The sequence below is a fragment of the Pelecanus crispus genome, chromosome 4 (genome assembly GCF_030463565.1).
Source record: "Pelecanus crispus isolate bPelCri1 chromosome 4, bPelCri1.pri, whole genome shotgun sequence".
Classification (NCBI taxonomy): Eukaryota; Metazoa; Chordata; class Aves; order Pelecaniformes; family Pelecanidae; genus Pelecanus; species Pelecanus crispus.
In genome coordinates, this window is record NC_134646.1 from 66812541 (window position 1) to 66837047 (window position 24507).

Here is a 24507-nt window from a genome sequence, read left to right on the forward strand (position 1 = left end):
GAGATTAGGAATTGTGGTGGCCATCCATAAACCACTCTGTGAGGTTTTCCCCTCTCAGGATTTAAGTGTTTAACCCTGGCCTCCCTGCAATATGCAGATTCCTATTATCAGGAGGTAGGGTTTCGCAGCCCGAGCCTCTCCTGGAGCTGGATTGGTGATGAACCCTATGGGTGCTTGCTCATACCCTGCAATGAATGCAGAATTACGCAGCGTAGCTTGCACCGCCATGAAAGAGAGGAACTGTATGCATCTGGGGACCTATCAAAGGTAAAATGACTTGCTGTAGAGCTGCACCCTGCATCAGCCCATGAGAAATGTGTGTGGTTGCTCATCAGCATTTGGGGGCTTCTAGGTGGAGCAGAGGTCATCCTTCTTCTTAGTAGCTTCTCCTCCAGTACTACTTTTAAAGTAAAGTGGTTGTGATCACTGTAGACATGTCAGTTGTGCTCTGAGACACAGTGGATCAAGTCTAGGGGCTTCAATAGAGGAAAGCCATCTGGAAGTTTTCAAACAGACTTAATCATGAGACAGATATGGAGTTGTTCAGTCCAAATGGAAAGGTGGTTCTGACCACATGCACAAGCATAAATGCAGGTGCCCTGCAAACTTTGCCTGCAAAACTTACAGTGTCAGCTAGGGCATGGGGGATTGCAGCCTTAGGCAGAACACAGGTGTCCAAGCCCAAGGTCCAACGCACACACTAAGTGTGGATTTTGGCATTAGTCTCACTCTACCTCAGTTCCTAACTTTAACCTTTGATAATCGTATTTCCTAATCTTCCAGATGTATTACAGAGGTAGCCACCCAATTTATTATTTACCTATGGGTATAAAAATCATTACAATTAATAGAATTCTTAATTTTTAAATCAAAGATTATAAGTAGGACTCTCTTTTTAACTCAATTAAACAAAAATTAAGCAAACCAGTCTAGAGTAAGGATGTACAGTAATATCCCTCCCACATAGTCTACCTATATGTTCACTAATATAGATACAATTCTAACTATTAACTAGCAACTTCAGTGGTTACAGGTTTGCCACATATGTTTTAAGGACAATGTAGAAGAGTGAGTGACTAACACTAGTTCCTCATATTTCTCATAATCATGAAAAATCTACTTCTACCATAGAAATGAAGACTTGTTAATCCTCATAAAGGCAGCCTTGAGGCATTGGACATCCCATATCTGAACACCAATGTGATGCATCAATAAAAAAAACATTTAATTCAGCCATTACCTTCTAATAATGGAGAATTGACTGTATAATTTAATTTAGGACAGCCTGCAAAAAGAAACTGTAATAGCCAGAAAATACCTTCATTCTCTCTGCCTTGTAATTTGGGTAGGTCTGTGTAGAGTTAGATGGAACAGAGAATAATTTTTCTTCTAAGTTTAAGTATTGTGCAGCAAAAGGACAAGAGGCAACAGATACAAGTTCCTGTAAGGGACATTCTGGTTAGATATAAGAAAATAAATTCTTCTCAATGACTATGGTCAAAACATTGCACCATGTTGCCCAGGGAAGCTGTGAGATCTCCATCCCTGGAGACACTCAGAACTTGACTGCACAGAGCCTCAGTAACCTGGCTTAACTTTGATGTTTGCCCTGCTTTGAGCAAGGTGTTGGACCAAATGACCTCCAGAGGTCCCTTTAGCCTCAATTATTCTATGATTTTATGATAGATACCAAAGTCCTTTTGACACATTAATTGACAATTTTTTTTTATATTACCAAGAGGGGGCAACATGTTTTAATTCACGCACATATATACACACATATGCTGGAACATACATATCTACATGTAATTTCACAACTGCAGAGAGCAGCCTCCTGCTCCGAGTCTCAGTGATGAATTTTGAAGTCTGCAAGTCTGGTTGCTCCTTAAAGGTCAAACCGCATATTTGTAAAGTGGCTCACAGATGGAGTTGTACACGCACAAGTGAAAGGGGAAATAATTTGTCCAGAATGCCATTTTCAGGCTTTCTACTTGCACTAATCTGGAGCTTTTTTTTTTCCTAGAGAGAATATGCTACCTTTGAACAGACTAGGTAGTATTATGTTCCTTTAGGGATCACTAAAATTAGGCCAGTTCTTAAGAAGTTATTAACAGCAGGTCATATTTTCAAGTTATTTCTTTCACGATATTTTCCACAAATTCATTTTGAGCTTTTTTTCTTTTCCTTTACAAAATGACCCATTTTGACACCAAAACTATTTAAAAATTGTATATATACAAGTTTCTGTGAAAATACAACAGCAAATATACCAGTGCATGTATGTTCCTCCTTAGCTTGCGCAGTCATGCTAGCCTATTTGCTGTTAACAGTAACAGCGTGTTGTACCTTCACACTGGGAAGAGGAAAAAAGCATTTTTGACAGCAGCCTGAGTAGGATCATAAACAACATAACAAGCTGCAGAAAGACTGAAGTGACGCTCCTTTGCTGAGCAAAGACCTCTAAAGACAGATAAGCAAGGTAAGGTACCCAGGTACCAATATGGCTAGTGCAGATACATGCTGAATTTGAATTCCTCTGCTACGGAACTGTGCATCCCCTGTGAGATGCAAAGCACGCCTTTCATAGACTGAAAGCCATTCTGATTCAGACTAAACATTGTAACTCACTCTCATTAGAAGTGAGTTAGGTAATTTAGATTAGTCCCAGGTAATTTAGATCTCCAAACCCAAGGTTCAAGTGACCAAGCAAAAATCTTCCTTCTTTTCATGACCTTGCTTTCATATCACTTCTAAACAGTTTGAAAGTGTGAGCTAGTGGAAACTCAGTGTTCAGAGACAAGGAGACAAAAAAACACCCAATGTTGTGACTCTGATGAGCAGATGACAAGGCAGCAGGTAAATTCCAGATATTTGTACTGCCAATGGTGTTGATATCAAGAGTGATTTCTCTTTATTGTGATCACTTTTTATATAATTGAAACTTTGTTTTTTTTTTTTTTTACTTCTGCACTAGTCTAAATTTTTGTACTTTTTCAGTATTTGGAGATTCACACATATTCAGGAATGGAATTATGGGGAGTATTCAGTCTCATAGTTCAACTTTACATGTTGCTTAGGGTCATAGATAAGTGGAAGAAGTGTTATTAGTTTTTGTGGGGAATGATGCTAGCTCTCATGGTGGTAGCATTGAACAGTCAGCTATGTTTTCTGAAAGCACGCTTTGGTAAGTCTCTATGCCAACAGAGCTCTGGGATCAATCAAACCTTACATGTTCTCCAAATAGACTGTATTCGCAGACCTTTCATTTTTATGCGGTGATGGGCACAATCCAAAAGAAAAACTGTGTTCCAAACACCTCAGACGTTTTGGGAGCTAAGTTTGAAACTCTCACCCTAATATGGGGTCACCTTTAACAACTTTATTTACAGAAGCAAAATTGTCTCTGATTGAGACCATGGTCCTGAAATCTATAATGGGATCTGATTTGTGTGGTTTGATTTCATCTGGGGTTTTAAGACTGTTGGTTCTTATTTCTTCATGTGCTATTAATTTGTGTTCCCTGACAGAATAAGCACAAGATTCATTTACATGAATAACCCCTGAGGATTGAAATGCCCCAATACTGTAACAGAATACCTCATTTCTATTTATTTTTTGTGGCAGTGTTTTTTTCCCCACTGGTTACTAACTGCTTTCATCCTAACATTATACCAGTGTAAAACTTGGGAGCTAATTTAAATCCTTCCCTTAACAAAAAAGAAAAATGGCAGCTGTAGTGGCAGGCATGAACCCAACAGGCAATGCAACGGGGGGGGTTCACTCCCACATCGCCTCTTCCCAGCACACTACACATGGTCCAGGTCACAGAAGCAGCCACACAGCCCTATAGGCAACACAATGGGTGTGGGGAAACATCTCTGGTGCAGCCTGTATGGGACAGCTCTTTGCCTCTTATGTAGATAAACCATAGGGTAAATGCTGTCCTGTGGACTGCTCAAATTCATGAAGTTTTTCCCTCTTTTTACCATAAATCAATTTTTCCAGTATAATTTGCTAATATGCTTAGTTATTGTAAGATTCAGTAAAAGTATGGTATATGTGGAATGGATCCTTGAGTGGAGAACATTTTACAGAACTGCCTATATTACTGCTGCTCACCTGAAGCCCAAAAATTGTGAGTCAGACCCCTGAAAAGTCACAAAATCCTGCCATTTTTTACTTGCTCATAGGATCACATAACATCAGTGATTTTCTGGGTAGTTTGCACAGTGTGCAGCTTGCTCTTCCATGCCAGGACCCCTCTGCTTGGGCTGGGAGCTGAACAGCTTGGTCTCCATCACTCTTCTGAGAATCTGCCCCTCCTCAGCTCTCCTGCACCGCTTTCTCCTGTTGCTTGGGGTGGTATTTAGTGCCTGCACCCAGACTTGCGTGCTGGCAGGCAACGGCCTAGTGCTTTGACTCTGCTGTGGGAACACACCTTCAGCCCAGCTTGGTGTTGTCCAAGTTGCTCCTGCACCCTTTGTAAGTTGTTCAGGTGCTGGTCCTTCTACCTGTCAGCCTCCACTTGGCTGCCTTTTAGTCTTTGAAAGGACGACAGTGACAATCCACCATCACTAGCCCTCTTCTTCTGTTCTGTGCCTGTCCTTCATCCCTTGTGCTGGTTGGTGAGGAGGCGTTCCCCACTGAGCCGTTCTGCATTCTGCAGCTGCACACCATCACCACTAACCAACCTCCTCCATGCACTTGGACATGCCATGCTTTGCATCATGTCCCCAGACACACCTCTTGCTTCTGTGAACAGAGGGTAGCCCAGCTCCTAGAGACGGAATATAACACACCAGTATGTACATCCTGTTGTATGAAGGCAAGAATCTGGCTTTTTCCCAAGTAATAGCCTCCTTTTTTTTTTTTTTTATTTTTAATTTTCTTTTTTTTTGGCTGTTGAGATAGAAACAGTATTGTCTTCATATGTTAAACTGTTCCCATTACACTCTCAGCTGGATATTCAATGCACTTGGCTTAGCTCAAGCCTATACCTTTTACATCCCTAGCTTTATATGATAGGTATTCATCTTGTTTGGTCAATTCTTGTGCTTTCCATCATTAGCTGGCATTTTTCAAAGTCCTGCCTCACACACCCAGCCCACCTTCACAGGGAGTGTAGTCAAGTCTCTGTGAGAGCCGCAGACTGATCTACTGGACCCAGCTCGTGTGTTGCTGGGAGTCCACCTGGGAAAGGTGATGGTCCAACAGCACACTGACGGACCCGTGCTTGTCACACACAGCTTCTGCTTACACCTGCTGGTCGTTACTCTCATGGACTGACTTTAGCCTTGCCTCACATTTCTGGAGGCTCAGGTAGGATGTGCTGAAGTGCCTCGCAAATGCTTTCTTCATGATGCTCTGCAATGGCTTCTGATCAAAATGCAAATGCACATCATGCCCAAAAGTAACTGCCAGAGTCACAGCAGAGACAGCAGTCTTCACTCTGGCCTCGTTTGAGAATGAGATGGGAGCCATGGAAGGGCCAGTGACAGATCTGGGGATTCAGGAGAGGAAAGCCTCTCTGATCTGGACTTTCATAATTGTGAACTAGTCCTTCAGTCAGGCCCTGGGGTGGAGAGCACGGAACGCTGCTCGAAGACAGATGCACAAAATAAAGTCAGAGAGAAAAAGGGGCCATCTAGAGCCAAAGGGCAGAAAGAGATAAAAAATAAAATACAAAGAGGAGGAAAAAGAGCCAATGCAACAAAAATAGGGAAATACAGAGTAATTTATTGTAAAGAGGGGGGGAAAGGGAAAGAGAAGCTGAAAGCTAGAAAATTACCCAGTAGGCTAATAAAGGGCAGGTAGATGCATATTCTCACGTTCTAATTGTCCTTCAGTTAAACTTTTATGCTTTTATTTAGAGTTAAGAGAAGGAAGAGGGACTTGTCGGCACATAATGAGCTACTATTTTAGGTCACAGTGACTATCTTAGATCTTGCAGCCCTAGGGATAATATTTTCTGTATTACTTGTGGACTATCTCTACATCACTCAATTCTGATATAACCATGCCACAGCATGCAAAAACTTTTATAACTCCTGTCTCAAAAGGAAGGATTGAAACCTTGGCCTTTCTAACGTCAATGAAAAAACCCTATTTCACTTCAGTGTGAATTCAGGATTTCATCTCAAACATGGATTTTGTTCAATACTGAGAGCTCTGTGAACTTCAGGTCATCACCAAAGCCAAATCTTGGGAGCTCAGCTGCTTTTTCCATAGAAACTAATGTAAGTTGGCAGGAGTTTCTTGCATTCCTCATAAGTGGAGAGGCTGTCCCAGGGTTAGTATAAAATAAGCTGCAATTCTTCTTACTTGGAAGAAGAATTGCTTTGTGTGGTGTAGCAGGGGCAGGCTTCACAAAGGTGATTAGAAAACAAGCATTTGCACACAGGACTTTCAATGAGGACGTTATCTCCTTTAATCCGAGAATTCTCTCTTTTTTCCTGTCTTGGTGTGCACAGTGCTTTACAGGCAAACACAAAGGCAAAACAGCCATGTGCTCTGAATAACTTACATTCAAATTAGATTGACAACATAATGAAAGCTGAATAATGTTATATTTGGAAGTCGTTGATAGAAATCATCCCCAGCTCGTATCTTGAGAGGATAGTAGGATGAGTGGTTATCTATGCCTCTGCTGCTCTGCTGCTTCTTTCGCAGTCATTTTCTTTTCTCATCTTGCCCGGCACTCTTCAAAAATAGCCTCTTTAAGATATGAAATTTATCTTTATTCTTCTAAAAAAAAATCCTCCTAACTTTCTGGATGGACTCTTATAACGCTCCGATTATGTTTTAGAGTTGGTGTACTCAAATCCTCACTGATTTCCAGGATGGGTCTTAAATCACACATTATATACCCTTATCCCCCAATACTCTGCTTTGGATTTACAGTTCCAGTTAAAGTTACATCTGTGAAGGAAGATGACATCTTGCTGCTCCCTATCCTTTTAAAATACCAAATCGATTTAAGGGCTTAACTTATTGTTATAGTTTATCCTGAACCTTCTGAATCAGTTCATTGAATTTTAGCTGTAGCTATATAAAATTCTACACAGTGAAATTGTTTGGCCATACTGAGAATGGCTATGCCATGATCCATCAGTGCCACTAACTGCCAGCAATAAAGAAATCCTCCTTTATTCTCCATTCATTTCAGTGAATTTCTAAAACTACTATTGAACACCAGGAGTATATTTTACTAGGTTTTAATTTTTCTTCTTCTTCTTTTAAGGAGCACATCAATGATATTTACCTGAAATGCACTTCACCATTGAGTGGCTTCAGTAGCTGTCAAAAAGAGACACTGGGAAGGCCCAACGAAATACAGGCTTGTAAGACTGACTGTAGTAGTGAGCAACATAATGGAAACATTTATAAGGGAGAAGACTACAATCAGTTAGAGATATGATTTAGTAAAGGGAAAGCTGCATGGTTCTGTTAAAAGAAGATCATGTATGACAAATGTATTAGGGTCATTTCAATGCATTGCTGAATTGATAAAGATGAAATCGTTGACATAATTCATCCAGATTTCAGGAAAGTATTTGTTACAGACTGTACAGGAGATCGATTTACAAGGTCAGAAACCTGAGCATAGGGGACAACTCTTGAAATGGAATACAAATTGGTTTAGGCACAAGAAACAGATGGTGTCAGTAAAATGAAACAATTCAGGGTGCGATGAGGTATGGATATGCCTGAATGCGAATACTGAATTCCACATGATTCAGGTCCCATATCATTTGTTGCGCTAGCAATGTGGACATGGGGAGGTCTTCACAGCTTTGGAATGAAAAGATTTGCAAACCTCTCTGGGGTGATTGATTGGAAACAACCATGAAAATGCAAATCATTGTGGAGAAACCCATGCAGTAAATGCACTTCTAAAGTCCTCTATGGACAGCAGAAAAACGCCTAAAATTCACAGGTGATTAACCACTTCTACCTGCTTTTTAACACCATCTGTGCACCTTGTTAAATATCAAATTGAAACAGATACATTTTCCTGGTGTGTCAGAATCTGCCCAACCACTAAAGTTGAGAAAAATGACATTGTGCTGTTAGTGAAACCCATGAACAGTGCAGAATTGGAGGGCTGGAGAGCACAGAGTGCACTCTCCATCAGCAAAACATCCAAGGAAGTGCCTTAGCCAGGCTTTGACTTCTTTGTTCTTACTGTGTGGATTTTTTCTCTTTATTTTAGGAATAGACTAAGAAACAGTCTAGAACTGAGCACAACTATGACCAAGCACAGCAAGCTAATAGGAAGGTCCTAAAAACTAGCAATGTTCCACCAGAGTCTCATTCTTCATGTACACAGATTGGCCGCCATCCTACTCAAACATGGAAACAACAAGGGGCCACATTATTCAGTACACTCTGTTAGACAATAGTGTTATTGCTATTTTTAAAGCAGAAAGGGCAGACATCTTAAAAGTTTGGATGGGGATTAGGCTCCTGATAGCATTTAAAGTTCCACCATGGGTCTCTCCACATCTTCTAGCCCTAAAGTTGCTTAAACAGCATGATCCTCTTGGACCCCCCCACTTCCATTAGTGAAAGCACCAGTTAATTTTATTTATTCCAGCCTTTAAATGTACATATTTCTGTAAAGCAAAGATGCTTCTACTTCACAAGACTCTTGGTATAAAACTTTTAAGTCCATGATGGAGAAAACCCTTCATGGAGGAAATATTTCTGGCAAAAACATGTAGAGTCTGACCTATTCATCTGAGCGTCTTTGGTTCCTTATCTCTGGATACAGCTAACCACACCAAATTGCTAGCACACACCCTCAAAACTACCCCTTGTACTCTGTTGGCAGGTTTCAGGAATCTCACTTGCAAGAGAAGGCAGATGTAAAACAGATGGCTAAAGAAAGTACCATAGATACGCACGGCATCTACAAATTAATTGAAATCCATTTTCATTCATTTCAGTATGCTTGGCTTAAAATTGTGATTCAGAAGCTGTTTCATAATTTTTATTTGTCCCTAGAAGCTGCCTCTGGAGGACAAGGCAAGCGCCAGGGAGAGTACCCACTTCAGCCTGTGATTTCTGCCCACTGCTGAATACAAGTCAGAGCCCTCAGCCCTTATCTTATCTAGTTTTATGGGGTTCTGCTTGGTACTGACTGTTTGGTGCCTCCACCATTTGTCAGAGTGAATAAATAAACATACCACTGACATATGGCCTCTCACTAGGACCAAGAGATTATATTTTAAATTGATTCAGTGACCAACAAGCATAAAGAAAAAAAAAAAAAACCTTTCTTGGTGAAAAGAAAGAGTTTATGTTAAAAATAAACAGTTAGGAACCAAGAATAAAAAGAACAAGGTATGAAAGTCAAAGGTAAAACAAGCAGCAATAAATAAATTAAAGGTATAGATCTACTTTCACTGGAATAATAATTTAATAGGATCATAATCTCATCAGTTAAATGTATAAGCTAGGTGAAATTCTAGAATAACTTTTCAACTTTTCCATAATATCTACATCTTGTCCAGAGTAGTTTAAGGGGAGGCATATACTTGAATAGAGCTCCTAAGGCCCCTGGTTGTACTAGCTATGAGATCAAGTTATATAACATTGAGCAATTAGAAGTCACACAGGAAACGAAGCAGGCACTGTCACCAATACAAGAAAGCGGCAGGGGCAAAGAAAAGACACAGTCACTCTAGAGCAGCATCTACTCCAACAGCTCCTGAGATAATTACAGGGTTCAATTTCTTTCCAGCTGATTCAAACCTGGAGCATAGAAACAGATCTCTTAATTTCTTCTGTTAAACCTGTTGCACTTTTATAACTAAGTATTTATCTGAAGAGAGGGAGGTTATATCCTTCCAGTTATGGTCTTACCTGGGATGTAGAAACCCAAGCTTCAGCTCCTTGATCCAACTGCTTTTACTAACTGGAGAAGCTTCTAGGGAGATAAAAGAATGCTCACCAAATTTCACTTAGAAAAGACTGTGGTTGAAGCCCCAAAAGTCTGCATAATTTGAACATAAAGCAGGCAAACTTCATCTCAGTGTCTCTGTATGGTGCCATTGCCCATTCTAAGGCATGCAGATGGGGTCTGATGAGAAATTTCCTCATGAACCCAGAAAAATTGCACACCAAAGATGATATCTTTTGTTTTTTCCAGACGGACATTTTCAAATGGAAAATTATTTTGCTGTGATAGTCTCAACAAGTTCTGTTTCAATTAAATTTTTGTGCTCTTCATCAGTGGGCTTTCTTTCATTATTCCCTCTAAATTAACTAGAAAGCACAGGATCAGACTGGCTGTCCCTTATGTTCCCCACCTCGTTTTTTGCTTACAGTCTGCCAAGTATTGACCACATATGTAAAGTGATGGTCTTCATGCTGGAGTCTGGCATGGTCACAGCAATAAATGTCTCCGCAATGGTCAGACAGCTTTCAGGGATTTGATATACCCCGCCAGTTGAAAAATGAACTTACACGTCTGAAAAGCCACTCATATGTCAGATCTGATGACAGTATGAGGTCACTCTTCAACTTCATAATAGCAGAAAGTAGTCTGAATTCCCCACCTGGATTTCTCAGTAAAATGAACTATTTCTTATATTTTTCTAGCACACTCAGAGGAACATAAAATGCAGTACACGTTTCCTTAGTACCCATCAGTTGTGCCTGTCTGAGTCACTTGACAAAATATTTTCTCTGATCTTATATCACATTTTTAGTTACATCAAAAGCAAGAAATTTTAAGGGAAATAATAATAATGCAGAAGGAGGGCAGTGAGAGACTTTCCAGTCTCTCTTGAGAGACTGTCTTGACAGGAGGAGTTTGATGCCTCTGGGAAAACAGAATTCATTTACACTAACTCTATATTCAATTGTAATGACAACGCCTTAAACAGGCTCTGAGATGTTGTACTTTTTTTCTTTACTGCTATCTTCTAGTTCCTACTGAGTTGTCCTTATTCTTAGGGTGGGGGAAGAAGAGCCATGAATTCTGCTAGTAAACATAAAATAACTTACTCATCACCCCTACACGGTTATCTACTCTTGCTAGCAGAGGCAACAGTGCCAAACTTGTCCAATACATCCTAGATCAAACCAATTAATTTTACAGATGCTTTTAAAGAACTTAGAGCCTTCTTGTCCAAGTTGGATTTGCACTGCCCCCAGCGTCTTCCAGAACCTCATCCACAGCCTGGTGTTGCTGGGTGACTTCACTGAAGTCCATGCTTGGCGGCAGGCTAAGCATGTCCACAAAAGCGAGTGTTTGAACTGAACAGTTCTGCATAATGGGTGTTTACTAGCAATATCTAAGGGCTGGCGACCTGCTCAAACACCTGTGCCCACCATCCTACCCATTTTTTGAGCATTCCAGCCATAGCAAGCTAGGAAGCACCAACCAGCTGTTTTCCAATGAAACCTTCGGTATTGACTGAGGCTGAAGATTTCCCTAGACAGAAGTGTACCTAAGAGTTAGATGCTGCAACACCACAGGGCCTTGGAGAAACCAGCCTTTAAAACAAAATTGTTCAAAACACTTGCATATTAAGTTGTACATAATATATTTACTCCTGGAAAATCTATACAGCAGAACACTCTTCACTTTGGATTTTCAATCACTCAGAAAACCTCAGTTAGGATAGTTCTCTTGCTTATATGTCTTTGTTCATTTTCAAAATCAGTTTGTTTTCTCTCCTCTGGCCCACCACCTTACAGCTTTCCCCTCAATTCTTTCCATGAGCATCCCATCCACTACCTGCACTCCTCCCTCTTGGCTGCTGCTTTGCATCATTTTTCCCTTCCCTCCTTCAGCCAGACCTCACCCCTAGCTCCTTCCCAAAGCTGGTTTGTGCAGATCACAGTCTGTTCCTGTCTATTCCCCCGAATTCTCTTTTTTCCACTCTCTCTCAAGAGAAGAGAGCTACTCTACTCTGAACTCCATGGACCCAGTCGCACCAGCTAACAGTCATGCAATAGCTTAAAAATAAAAAGAAAATAAAGACTGTCTCCAATTTTAATGTTACATGCAGCATCTAATACACAAAGGAATACAATACATTGAAGGTCCAAAACTGTTGAAGAGGAAAAAAGAAACACCATCACTTTAAAGATCTTTGTTGTTTGCCTAAGATGTGTCCTTCACAGACTTGACTGGGCACAAAAGGATTCAACATAAATGAATAACTGCTAAACTGCTTCTGATCTGCAGATCATATTGTCCTGCTGACAGATCATGCATGTGAAGCAGAAGAGCTGATACAGGATAGTGAAACCAGCAATGAACCTGAGAAAATTGAGAAGGTGCAGCTGGAATATAAATGGACAAAAAGCAGTCTCTAAAAAGGAAAAGCAAAAGCAAAGGAAAGAAAACAAATAGGGGAACAGATAAACGCTAAAAGTAATAGTACCCCCCACAAACATAGGATGCTTCCTCCAGAATGTGTGCATGAAGGTTTGAGCATGCATTTATCGATCATGAGATTAGCAAGAACATGAAATAGAATAACGCCAATATAAATTACCAAAAGTACTAAAATGGATGTTTTATCTATGATAGGTTATATCCTCATTCAGAGGTATTTAAACCCTGATTAAATGGAACCCTGAAACATCTGTGGAAAGTCAAATTGAATCATCCTTCAGGGGACAAGCACTACATGTTTTCATTACATTTCAATTATGTAGCCTGTCCAGATCTTAAGGATTTACACTGTTTTTTTAATCATATATTTCTTTAGAGTTGGACATGGATGTAATGATGATGTTAGTGCAGTAGACAAATGTTGACAAAAATAAGCAGCAAAATTTGAAGCGATCCATTCATTGGCTTACCTATGGATAAAAAAATGTCTTGTTTTCTTTCTTAATGTCTGACAAAGACACTGATTTCTGAAACCTGTGTTTTAGTACTGTTGGTTAAATCTCCTACAAGTGAAAACTGTTGGTTAAATATCCTACATATGTTTACCTAAGTAGTTGCATCAAAGAGCCACAGTAGCTCAGATCTGATTCTGAATGTGTAAGTTGTCCAGGCAAAAAGAGGGTTTTTTTGAAAGTCTGGAGCCTTCTTAATGGAATGTAGAAAATGCTTAGAGAAGTGGAGGGTAATCTGGTGAAAAGACAGATGAACTCAAGATACTGAGGGAAAGATTGATCACAAAGCAGAATTGCAGAGAAGGGAGATGAAACACTAGAAGCAGATAAGTTTATCTAGTGAATGTATAGAGGAAGAAAGCAAAGAAGATAACGGATCTAGAGACAAAGACAATGGCAAGGTAGCTGAAGAGGAAGGTTGAGAGATGATTTTTTTTTCTCAGACATTCAATGACATACTGTATTCTTCTGATGTTGGCAAGGTGATAGTGCAAAAGCAGTTACTGCAGCAGGTAGGAGAAGAATCAAGACACCTTGTTAGTTTTGCAATTAGAACAGCAGATTGGTACTCCTGAAACCTGCAATTTCGCTTCCTGGTTATGTTTGAAACTTCGGTTTTCTTGGGCAAGGCAATTACTTCTCTCTTCAGTTTCCTATTTATAAACTGAGGGTGATAGTTCTTCTTTTCTATCATCTTCTTCTTGACCTGTTTCTCTGAGTTGAGGCAGGAGCCATATCTCAATACATGTCTGCTTAGAGGCGAGTGGAGTAACCTGGTCCCAATGGGGACCATTACACAGGAGTGTCACAGTAACCACCGGTAAGCAAAACAGAGAGGACCAGGAAAGCTGAAGCAGCTGCCAAAAGGCTTGATATAGGCACTAAAAGTGATTACTTAAAAATAGATATTTGGGTTCTTTCATTTCCTTTCCGATCCTATCAAGCGTAGTCAAGGCACATTTCAGCTTATTTTTTATTTATTCCCTTGAATCTTTCTTTTACTTCAAAAGAAAGTGGTTATTCTCATCCAAGAGCTTGGGCTTTCTGAAAAACACCAGCTCTCATCAGACTTCTGATAAAATCATAAGAGCTGGAAACATTGAGAGTTCCTTTTGTTTTAATAAACTCTCTTTCATGAATATTTACTTCTCATTTGAATAATTATCACCAATAAAAATTAAAACCTTATGTTTGTGGGGGCTGCGAGCAGCTTTGGGATTAAAATGAGTGACATCCCTCAAAAATGAGGGCTATTAGAGGGTTATCTTTCTTACAAGTGGAGCTCTTTCTGCAAGAGCATTCTGAGCCTGGAGTACTACAAGACCAACAAAATGGAGGAGAGAAATTCTGCAAATGAGAAGCAGAACTGGGAAAAAGATTCTGTTTGGTTCATCTACACTAGCAGTTGTATAGCTTTATTAACAATACTATGAAAATGATGGAGTTTCTAATATCATTAACGATTCATTTAATCAGTGGGTTTAAATTATAGTTCTTGTTAATTTTATTTTCATTATTTGCTATTTGCCTGTACAAACAAGTTGCTGTTTACAGCAATGGTTTGACGAGAAGCCTGTGAGGACATGCAGGGTTGTGACAGATCACACAAATGACAACGTAAACCACAGAAAAATAAGAACAAAGAGGAAAGAGAAATGTACCCTCTAGAGCACTAAAGTTACAGAACGCCTAGAGATGAGGAACTTAGGAGAAAATGTGCTATAATTTGGAGAAAATGTCTAAGTTTGATTTATAATTTGCAGGTAAAATGTATGAACTCTGTATTTATCAAACTAAAGTTCCATGCTAAAGCTAGCTGCTCTCCTGGACTTTTGTTTGTATGGTGATAACCACAGGTATTTATTAAACTTGATAATCTTACATTCAAAGAGAGCTCCTGCTGGGTTTAGATGTGGCCTATGTTTCTTCCTGTATAAGCCGCTAATTAAGCACCTGGAACAGTGGCAAGGCCGAGGCATCACCTGCTTGAAGGGATGTGAATTTGTCAAAGGAGGATCTCTCAGCCATTTTAGGGAACAGAAGGACACTGTGCCTAGATGCCAAACCACAAACAAATCTTAACAGTGGGGAAATTGTGGTAAGGAATGAGGCACGGATATTTTATTGTGTTATCTTGCACTGTTTGTTGTGTTATTTAAAACAAAGAGTAATTGTGTGTTAAACTGCTCAAATACTCCATGCAATTACACTGGGACTCTGCCTGGAAAACGTAAGTCCTGGGAGCATTCGCTGTTAGGGGTATAATAACAAACATTGCACATGATGTGCCTCAAGGTAGACCTGCTCCGTGGGGACATACCATGCAGTGGCTCTGGCCGCAGGGCTATGGAAGCAGAGGCATCTGGAAGGGCATGGAGCGCTGTGTAGGTAGCGTGCTTGGGTTTCAGTGCTGATGGAGAAGAGTCTGCACTAGCAGGGAGAAAAGAAGCCAGACCAAGTCCTGGGTCATTACATTATTTACACCTCCGTGAACTGAACTGAGTGACACGAGAGATCTGTGCCCAACGTGGGCAGTGTTCCAGTATCATGTTTTGAGAAGACGGTTTCTACCTCTTTGTCCTCCTGCTGTGTCTTACTTTACACCTACAATGCAAGTGTGTACCTAATTTGCGGGGGTTTTGTTAGGTACAAATAATACCTGTGGTGGACGAAAAATTGGGCATGAGCCGACAATGTGCACTTGCAGCCCAGAAAGCCAACCATATCCTGGGCTGCATCAAAAGCAGCGTGGCCAGCAGGTCGAGGGAGGTGATTCTGCCCCTCTGCTCTGCTCTCATGAGACCCCACCAGGAGCACTGCATTTAGCTCTGGGCCCCGCCATAAGAAAGACATGGACTTGCTCAAGAGGAGGGCCATGAAAATGATGGGGAGGCTGGAGCGTGTCTCCTATGAAGAAAGGCTGAGAGAGTTGGGGTTGTTCAGAAGAGAAGGCTCCAGGGAGACCTTACTGTGGCCTTTCAATATATAAAGGGGGCTTTATAAAGATTGAGAGAGGCTTTTTACTGAGGCCTGCAGTGACAGGACAAGGGGTAACAGTTTTAAACTGCAAGGGGGTAGGTTTAGATTGGACTTAGAAGACATTTTTTAAGATGAGAGTGGTGAGACACTCGAACAGGTTGCCTAGAGAAGTTGTGAATACCCCATCATCGGAATTGTTCAAGGCCAGGTTGGACAGGGCTTTGAGCAACCCGGCCTAGTGGAAGGCGTCCCTGCCCAGCGCTGGGGGGTTGGAACCAGATGACCTTTAAAGGTCCCTTCTAACCTAAACCATGCTGGGATTGTCTATTAAAGCCTCCGCTGCAGTACTGTATTCTGACGCCCGTCCCTTCATCGACCGCTCTGTGGGTTATGTCTGGCTGTTTGGTGCCTGGGATGGCAGCAGAGCCCTACTGTGATTTAGGAGAAGGACCTAAGGAGAGGAGGGCCCTTCCCCGGGCAGCGCCCCTCAGGCAGGCCCGCACGGCCCTAGGCGGGTGCCTGTGGCGTGACCCAGGCTCTCCCCTGCGGCCCGGCCCTCCCGCCCGGGCCCCGCGGCCCTGCCCGGCTCTGTCGGGCTACTTGGCGGCCTGGGCCCGGCGGCGCTAGGCCGCGGGCGCTGAGGCTCCGCCGCGGGCCCGGCCCCGGCAGGCCCCTGCCCGGGACGCCGCTGGGCGGCCCCGGCCGGCCGGGAGAAGGCGGCCGCAGGCCCCGCCTCTCCCCGCAGGCTCCTCGGCGGAAGGCTGGGGCGGGCGGAGCCGCTCGCCGCCGGCCCGCCGGAGCCATGAGCTCCCACCGCAGCGAGAGCGACTGGCAGGGGCTGGTGAGCGAGGTGAGGCGGCGGGGCGGGGGCAGCCGCGGGCCGGGGCGCCCTGCCCCCCGCGGCGCGGCCTGGGCGCCGGCACCGGCCCTTCTGCGCCCGCCGCGGGAGAGGGGCGGGCAGGCCGGCCCCGCCGCCGCCGCGCCCGGCTGCGGCCCCGCTCCTCGGGGCTCGGGGCACAGCCGGCGGGCGGGGACCCCGGCCCGGGGCCGAGAGGGACCCTGACCCCGCGGCTGGGGCGGCAGCAGGTGGAGGCGCCGGGGGCGGGGGGCCCTGGAGTGTAGCCTGGCAAGGCGGGGCTGTACGGCCGCGCCGGCCGTGGGGCGCTGACCTGCCACGAACCGCCCCGCACGGCTGCTGAACACCGGGGACGAGTGCCTGCCAAGCTCTGGCGGGTACCCCGGGGCTCAGGCGCTGAGCCTGCGCTTGGCTTGCACCCGGCAGGGATCGCCCGTGGGGCTGCGGCCTCGGGCCTGGCACTGCCGCCAGCGCGGCCGGAGGTCCGGCAGCAGCCAGCCTGCGTGAGGGGCCTGCTGCTGGGAGTTCGCTCCTCTGGCATGTGCTTTGTGTTCTTCGCTGGAATCACAAAGGAACGGGTTTTGAGACCCGTGCTGTCATTTATAGAACGGGAGAAAAAATCTGTAATACCACAGTGGCCATGAGCTTCAACAGGTGGAGGATTTTCAGAATACAAGAGTAGAAAACGTTATTATCTACTATGTCCACATTAAAAGATCCACAGTGTTTACAGGTACGCATTTTCATGTAGGATAAGTTCCCAAACTCAAAACAACTTCAGGTCAGTATAATTTAAAGTAATATCATCAAAGTCAAGTCTGTTTAATAGGCAGAACCATGAAGTTTGAAGTAGGTTGGCATTCTGATTTTTTGCATTGCATTTTGCATTGCATTAATTTTGCATAACTATAAAAAAAGTATATCTTTGTGGCTAGCAAACAAAACTTCTGCACAAATGGCATGGGCCTAGATCAACCTGACCGTGTCTGCTGTCCTAGAGTACGATGCACACAGGTGAATTCCTCTGATTTCAGGAGGGCTATGCCTCTGTTACATTATGTGAGCATGGCTTAAGGCCCTGACCTGTCAAAAAGATGCATGAGTTCAGGGTCCTGAACCTGTCACTTCTCCCAGTGATTTCAGCGGGAGTTTGTGCGGGCCCAGATCTGTGCTACTGCAGTACATCCCAAATTGGAGTCTATCCATGCGCACAGTGGTTGGAAACACACAAAATAATCCAGAAGAAAGTGAAAAGTGTACTTTTAGTAGTATCCTAATCGTGCAGTGTTGCGTCTGACATCTCGTTTCCCACACGCAGTTTTATTTGGGGGCAGGGGTCTTGTCACATGGCAGGGAAGGGTAAGAGAGACAATTCACAAGGTATGTTCAAATGAAATGTCCTTATTCTTGGCTGTAAAAAGTCATTTAGAATTACTTTGGAACTCTTTTACTTTTGATATGATTTAACCTAAAAACTCAATCCTGAAATGGAATACTTACTTCTGGTTTACAGGCTTCTTGATTGTAGTGAAGTTTAATGACTGTGCTAAGCTACATTCTTGCATATACTGAAGCATACATATAATTTCTTTTTTTCAGGAACAATTAGAGGCCTAGTGATTTATACTCCATTTTTCCTTCCTTTCTTTCTGTTCCCACAGCAGGCTTACAGCCTGTTTTTCTGCATGAAGTCTATAGCACATGCTGTCAGGGTATAGGCTTCCCTCTTTTGCCTTCCTCTTCCTTTGGCTGTTGTGATTAACTTTGTGCAATTTACCCATTAACTCCAACATCTGATGGGTCTGTGAGAAAGTGGCTCTAACTTCTCAAGTAACTTGTAATAAGTTTTTCCAGTTTACTGTATCCCTCAGTGGTACAGAACTTCTACAGGCCTCTTAGCTTCAGTGCTAGATAGTTTAAGTTTTCTTCCCTAAGCATTTCATGAACATTTTGAAGTGCTTTCCAAATATAACACAGCAGAAAAAGATATGGTAGCTCTAAACGAACACTCTCACATTGCTGATGCTGGACAGTTAAAACGTAGAATGGGGTTCAAAATCTTGGTGTAAAAGACCAGCAGCTGGTGGGTTCAGATCCACGGTCACATTCTTTTTCATTTCCACAAGCTCAGTCCTCCCAAATTTGAAAGCTAGTAGTAGTTGAGATACTCGTCGAAGCAATTGTAATATTTTTAAAAGTCTGGTATTGCCGCTGTTAAGAAAAGTGGTAGGATGTGGTTTTGGTCCTTATATATACATACACAAACCCAGCTGTATATTTTTGTAGTTTGGCTTTTCATTCTTCATGAGATAAAAAGAATGCTTGTTTTTTTTGGTGTGTTCCAGTCTTTTTCTGGATTTACTCTTTTTTTCCCTTTTGACTTTTGTTCCATTTCAGTGCCTTTTGCTATGTACCCTTTCATATATCTTCCTCTGCTTTTATTGTGCTCATCACTAGCTTCTTGTTCTTTTGCCTCCATGTTTGTGTATTTTTCCACTTATTCTCAGCCACATGCATTTCAGGCCTAGTGTGCACCTGGTACTCTGAACAATCTTTGCACTACGTGTACCTTGAACATTCTTTAAACTAACTCTGAATAGGATGACGTAGGAAAGAATACTGGGACAAAGCCAACTTAGCAAACACTGAAGGAGCAGAAAGGGTCATTATTTCCATTGATAATCTCACAAACTGAATGCAAAAGAACAAGCTTCAGGAGTAAGAATCCACATAAATTTTGCTTGTTCTTTAGCTGGGTTCAAGTGTTGATGCTGGATGAATATATATAAAAGGTAAAATACTCTGTTGGGTTACCACATAATTTTTGCTTGGAGTCTGAGTTTTTGTCTTAACGTTTACCTCACTGAATGACTGATATTTAGGATATTTAAAAGCCTGTGTAAAGCTGTAGGATAAAGACCTGGTCAATAACTGCTTGTTTGACACAAATGAAACTGAGCAGTAGCAAGAACTTTCTTGTTGGCTGGACTGAGATGGTGGCCTAAGACCTCCAGAAACAAGTGGTCTTCATAAATCTCAACATACTATCCCAAGAGTACGGCCCATTCCTTTGAACATGCCTTTGAATGTCTCTTATTTTGAAATAAGAAAAATCCTTGGTGCAAACAAAATACATCTCCTACCTGGAAGAGGATGAAAAGAGGAAAGTGTGACAGTTATTAGTTGCTTTGCTGAGTGCACTGCTAGAAAGCAGTCACACAAAGGTGGTTATACTGTACTCGTCACTGAAGAGAATAGAATTCTTGGAAGATAATTTTGGTCACCAAAATCTTGGTTGCAGAGTTTTGTTTGTTTGCTTTTAAGTGTTTTTAAATGTCCATACTTACTTCTCAGTCGACAGCCATGTTTATAGATATGCTAAGCTGTTGACTTACACAAACTCATGTGAGTCAACTCCTTAGTGGCTCAGTTTCTCTGTCTCTATAAGGGAGATGAAACATAGCTAAATCACATGAATATGAATAAAACCCACAATATATGAACTTTGTTCGAGAGTAGTTAGGGGCTGATTCTTGAAAGGTTGTAGAAGCTTCCAACTCTGTATGTTCTGTTGTGGAGAAGGGTGTGATTCCAGTTTTTGCCTGAATTCCATGTAATCTGTCTTAGAATCATTTAATCTAAGGATGATGACAGAATCAGTGATGGAGAAAGGAGTAGGTGGTAGCATGATCTTGGGGTGGTGGGATGAGTTGAACAGTACTGGGAGATGTGTGGTAGGGAAGAAGCACTTTTACATAATCTGCAAGACCACCTCTGTCCTTGCTTTAGAGAGCTGACTTCTTTGGCCTCCTTTCTGCTGAAGTCAGTGAGTGTGCTTCCATTCACTTCATTGAGAGTTGGCACTAGTCCTAATTTAATACTGCTTGGAGAACTTTTGGCGGTGTTTTCCACTGGAAGCAAGAAAGGTTTCCTAGGAAACCCATAAGACTAGAGTGGTTGTCCTCTGTCCTTTCTGCTAGCTTCTCCCTCGGATTTGCCAACTTCTAGAATTAAACCCAATGTCAAAATGCTCCTCTTTTCCTTGTCACCTCCCACACATTAGAGCATTTACTGTATGCTATTTACAGCTACTCATATGTGACTGTGCCTCCTAAAATTAGTTTGAAGAAATTTAGTCCCCATTTAATTTGTCATTCTCAAGAGGCTATGTCTTGATTATTAACTGTGTATGGTCTTCAGCACCACAGAGGGAAGCGATACGCTTGTGCTCTTGAGCTCCCTTGCCTAGTAATTGCCAACTTAAAATGAGAAAGAGTCTTGGGGAATTATTTATCAAATGCACAACTATTGAGCAGTAGTTCTAGTTGAAATAGCTAAATGTTCAGACATGAATTTTGAATAAGAGTGAGAAACCTAACCTTCTTGTAATTGGCAGAGTGTACCTTTCCCATTGGTTGCACAATTTATTTTTATGTGGACAAGAGAGAAGAGGAAGGAAAATTAGTGAGATTTTCCTGTTTATAATATCTCTCCAACTTTCTGTCACGTTGCCTTTTCAAACAGAGCGTGAAATGTAATTCACCAAACCTGTATGAGGGGACCCGACAGGACACAGATTTCAGAGCTTTTCTAAATGCAGGCAAATGCCAGTGGCTGTAGGGAAGAACAAAGTGGAGCGCATGCTCTGAGGTCCCTAAGTGATTGGGTTGGCATCGTAATGGCTTTGTCATTTGGAAAAGGAAGTGGAAATGCTAAAAGAGCTAGCACTGTGACTTACTGCTCTCTAAAGTTCTTGGGAGCTATGGGAGAGGTGCTACAGAGACCAGCATGCTGGGCTTTCAGGCAACAAAACAAGTGTTTGCTCTTCATGTTCCCATGTTCCAGGTTGGACTAAGGTACCCACAGGGATGTTGAGGAACAAACATGGAGAAATTAATAATGTAAACCAATGCACAGCGTACAAAACTTTTAAGGGCTGGGCCACATTGCAAAATAGTGTTATTTTGACTAATCAAATTATGGTAATTCCTAAATGACCAGTGAAGATGATGTGGTGTAATATTGTCATCAAGACAAGACGTGGTGTTCTGGGGAGCTGCTTGTATCACTTATATCATCAGTGAATGATACCAGCCTGCTTTGTGTTTCAGCAGTCAGGCAGCTAGTGAAGCAAGCGCTGGGCAGCAGGAAAAGCAGAGTTGATATTGTGGGATAAAACCAAGGACACTGCATTGTCTCAGGTTTTATCAGAGATGAGGGCATGAGATGAGATGGCAGGCAAACAGCCAGTAATTGTGTATTTCTCTGGGTTTGAGTGCTTGACTCTTTCAGATAAGTTGAACAGTTTAATCTGAAGTCAAGGGGAGGAACATTGCTGAAACACAGTCAACAAACACCCCAAATAGTGATGTTGCAGTGCATTTTGGGGACTCTTCAGTTTGTCATTTCCACAACAAAATTGCCTCGAAGTGAGGAGAAATTTGATAAAACTTCAGGCATTTCAATAGCAGTTGAAATGTGCTGTTGTCCAAAAGATGATGAACAGAGTTCATGGTTTCTCCGAGAGCATAGTGGACAATAGGTTTCCAGGCCCACATACAACGTGGTGGCCCATCGGCACTGGGAGGATGCTAGGTCCTGGAGTGTTGAGAGAACACAGAATATGATCCACAGTGATTCCAAAGCACAGTTTGGAGACAGTATCTCTACATTTACCCTCAGAAAATTAGATATTTTCCTTCTTGGGACTAATTGCCATTAAATGCCCAAGTATAGGCCAGTAATTTGTACAAATGTAAAAGAAATTATTTTGTGTTAGGAATTCGGTGTGTTTGTTGGTTTAAAAAAAGAAAGTCTAAAACCTTGACAGTGTCCCAGCTTCATCAGATTATTAGACCATGTCTATGGCGTCGTTAATGAGATCTATCCAGATTTGTCACTAAAAATAGCAATGGACAAATAGTAAGTGTTCGATGTAGAGGGTCACCTTGGAGCAGTTACACTCTCCCATAATGTCAGTCTCTTTTTACTCAATTTCACTAAAGTAGTTATCTGGCTGTAAAGCAGTTCAGGCAGTAATGTAGGGTGTCATATATATTCCTTTAATTATTATGATCTTCCTTGTAGCAATTATAATTTGCTTTATTGCTGATAACAGCGAATTGGTAGATAAAAGTCACTAGACAGATATGAAAAGTTGTACGTTGTAGCTTTTAGATTGAAAGTATAGCAGCTGGTTCTTGTTAACTTTGTTTTTTAAACTCAAAGATTATTTTGGAACATCAATTAAAAAGAAACAAAAGACAATAAGAATATTTTGTAGTAACTGTAGTGCATAACAGAATTCACTTGTTTGTCTCGCTGATAGACCGTATGTGAGATGTAGGCTTTCCTTCAGTTGCAGAGGAAGAAATCTCTATATGAATGCCAGAAGCATCTGTTGAATGCTTTTTCTCAGACTATATCAGAAAATGCTGCTTATTGCTTGCATCGCTCCGAAAAGACTGTTAAACTCCATGTTCCTTTTGGCAGCATACCACTTTTCCTGCACTTACTTGTCCATATGGGGGAAATTGTTGGTGGGAGTCTGTTGTTTCCCTGAGTAGAATCCATTTCTGGTGTATAGTTGTTAGGTCAGTTTATGGCCATTATTAGTACTTTTTTTTTAACATCCAGAAGCATATATATTGAGTAAACTCTCTGAGGTCTGTCTTTGTATAATTTGTTTTTCCTTTAAAAATGGTAATGGGAATTGGAAATATAGCCATGTCGAATAATCAAATTCCACAGAAATGCTGTGGCTTTATTGTTTCTTGTACCATAAGCCCATGGAAACAAATTACTATACATTATTACTATTTTTATCCCATTTATTTGAGAAAGTCAATATATGCAAAAGGCAAAAATGGCTTCAAAAAGTCTTCTAGGTGGTCATTTTTATAGTAAAATCCAAACAGTACATTGATGAGAGATGCCAAGCCCCTTCCATCCGTATCGCACATCATCAGTATGTAATTATCAAGTTAAAATATAGTTTAAACAAGGAGGAGATCATTATTCCTTTTCATTTAGACCCTGAACACAACTGTCCCCACAATCTGTTTATGGTTCATTATCCTCAACCTAATGGCAAATTCCCTTGCCCCCACCAGTGTTGCTGTGAAAGGTGAAGCCTTCTTTTATGCTTTGAGTGTGTCCTTCGTGGAGAGCTGTGACTCACGGCAGAAGCAAGATTTGTTTAGCACTAGGTCTGCCTTTCCTGCCTGATAAGTATTATTTTTTTATAGTCTTATCCACGTACTCCAGTTAGCTTCCGACTTGTGGCAAGGCTCAGAGGTGGTGGTGTGGGTGTCCTAAGGTGAGATGTTTAGCTCTGCTCCGCTCCCACTGTGTACATTCTATAGGCTGCTCTGCTCCACCTAGGTGTTGGCTGGAGGGGCCAGCTTCGTTCTTCCTGGTGGTTAAAGGACAATGACAGGCTACTTGGTTCAGGGGTTTAGGCTGTTAGGTTTTTAAAGTGATTGTGAGGTTTGCCTTTACTCGTTTTTATTTGCAATTACAGTATCAGATTGTTAGTATTCAAAAACAATTTAGTGACGGCATATTTTAGAATTGACTAAGACGTGAGATGAAACTGGAAAAAAGAGAGAATGTCAGAGGTAAGTATTTCAGTGTAAGGGAAGGAATTATTTTATCAAGTTTGAAGCAGGTTTACCATGTCACTGTAATCACTTGCTGACAATATTAAAGTTTAGCTTCTGATACCTTTCAGTGCTTTATCAGGGGACTTGACATTTGTGTAAGGTATCAGTAAGGACATAAGTACATAGGTACAGTTGCCTTTG

General features: G+C 41.9%; 1 protein-coding gene across 1 annotated transcript in view; it reads left to right on the top strand.

The window, feature by feature from the left end:
- The first annotated feature begins 16634 nt into the window (after positions 1 to 16634).
- The window catches only part of CCDC149 (coiled-coil domain containing 149), a 52979-nt gene continuing 45106 nt past the window's right edge, over positions 16635 to 24507 (top strand). The window contains exon 1 of the mRNA XM_075709007.1: positions 16635 to 16696. Coding sequence (XP_075565122.1) covers positions 16649 to 16696 — 48 coding nt within the window. The 5' untranslated portion in view covers positions 16635 to 16648. The remainder of the gene's footprint in view (positions 16697 to 24507) is intronic.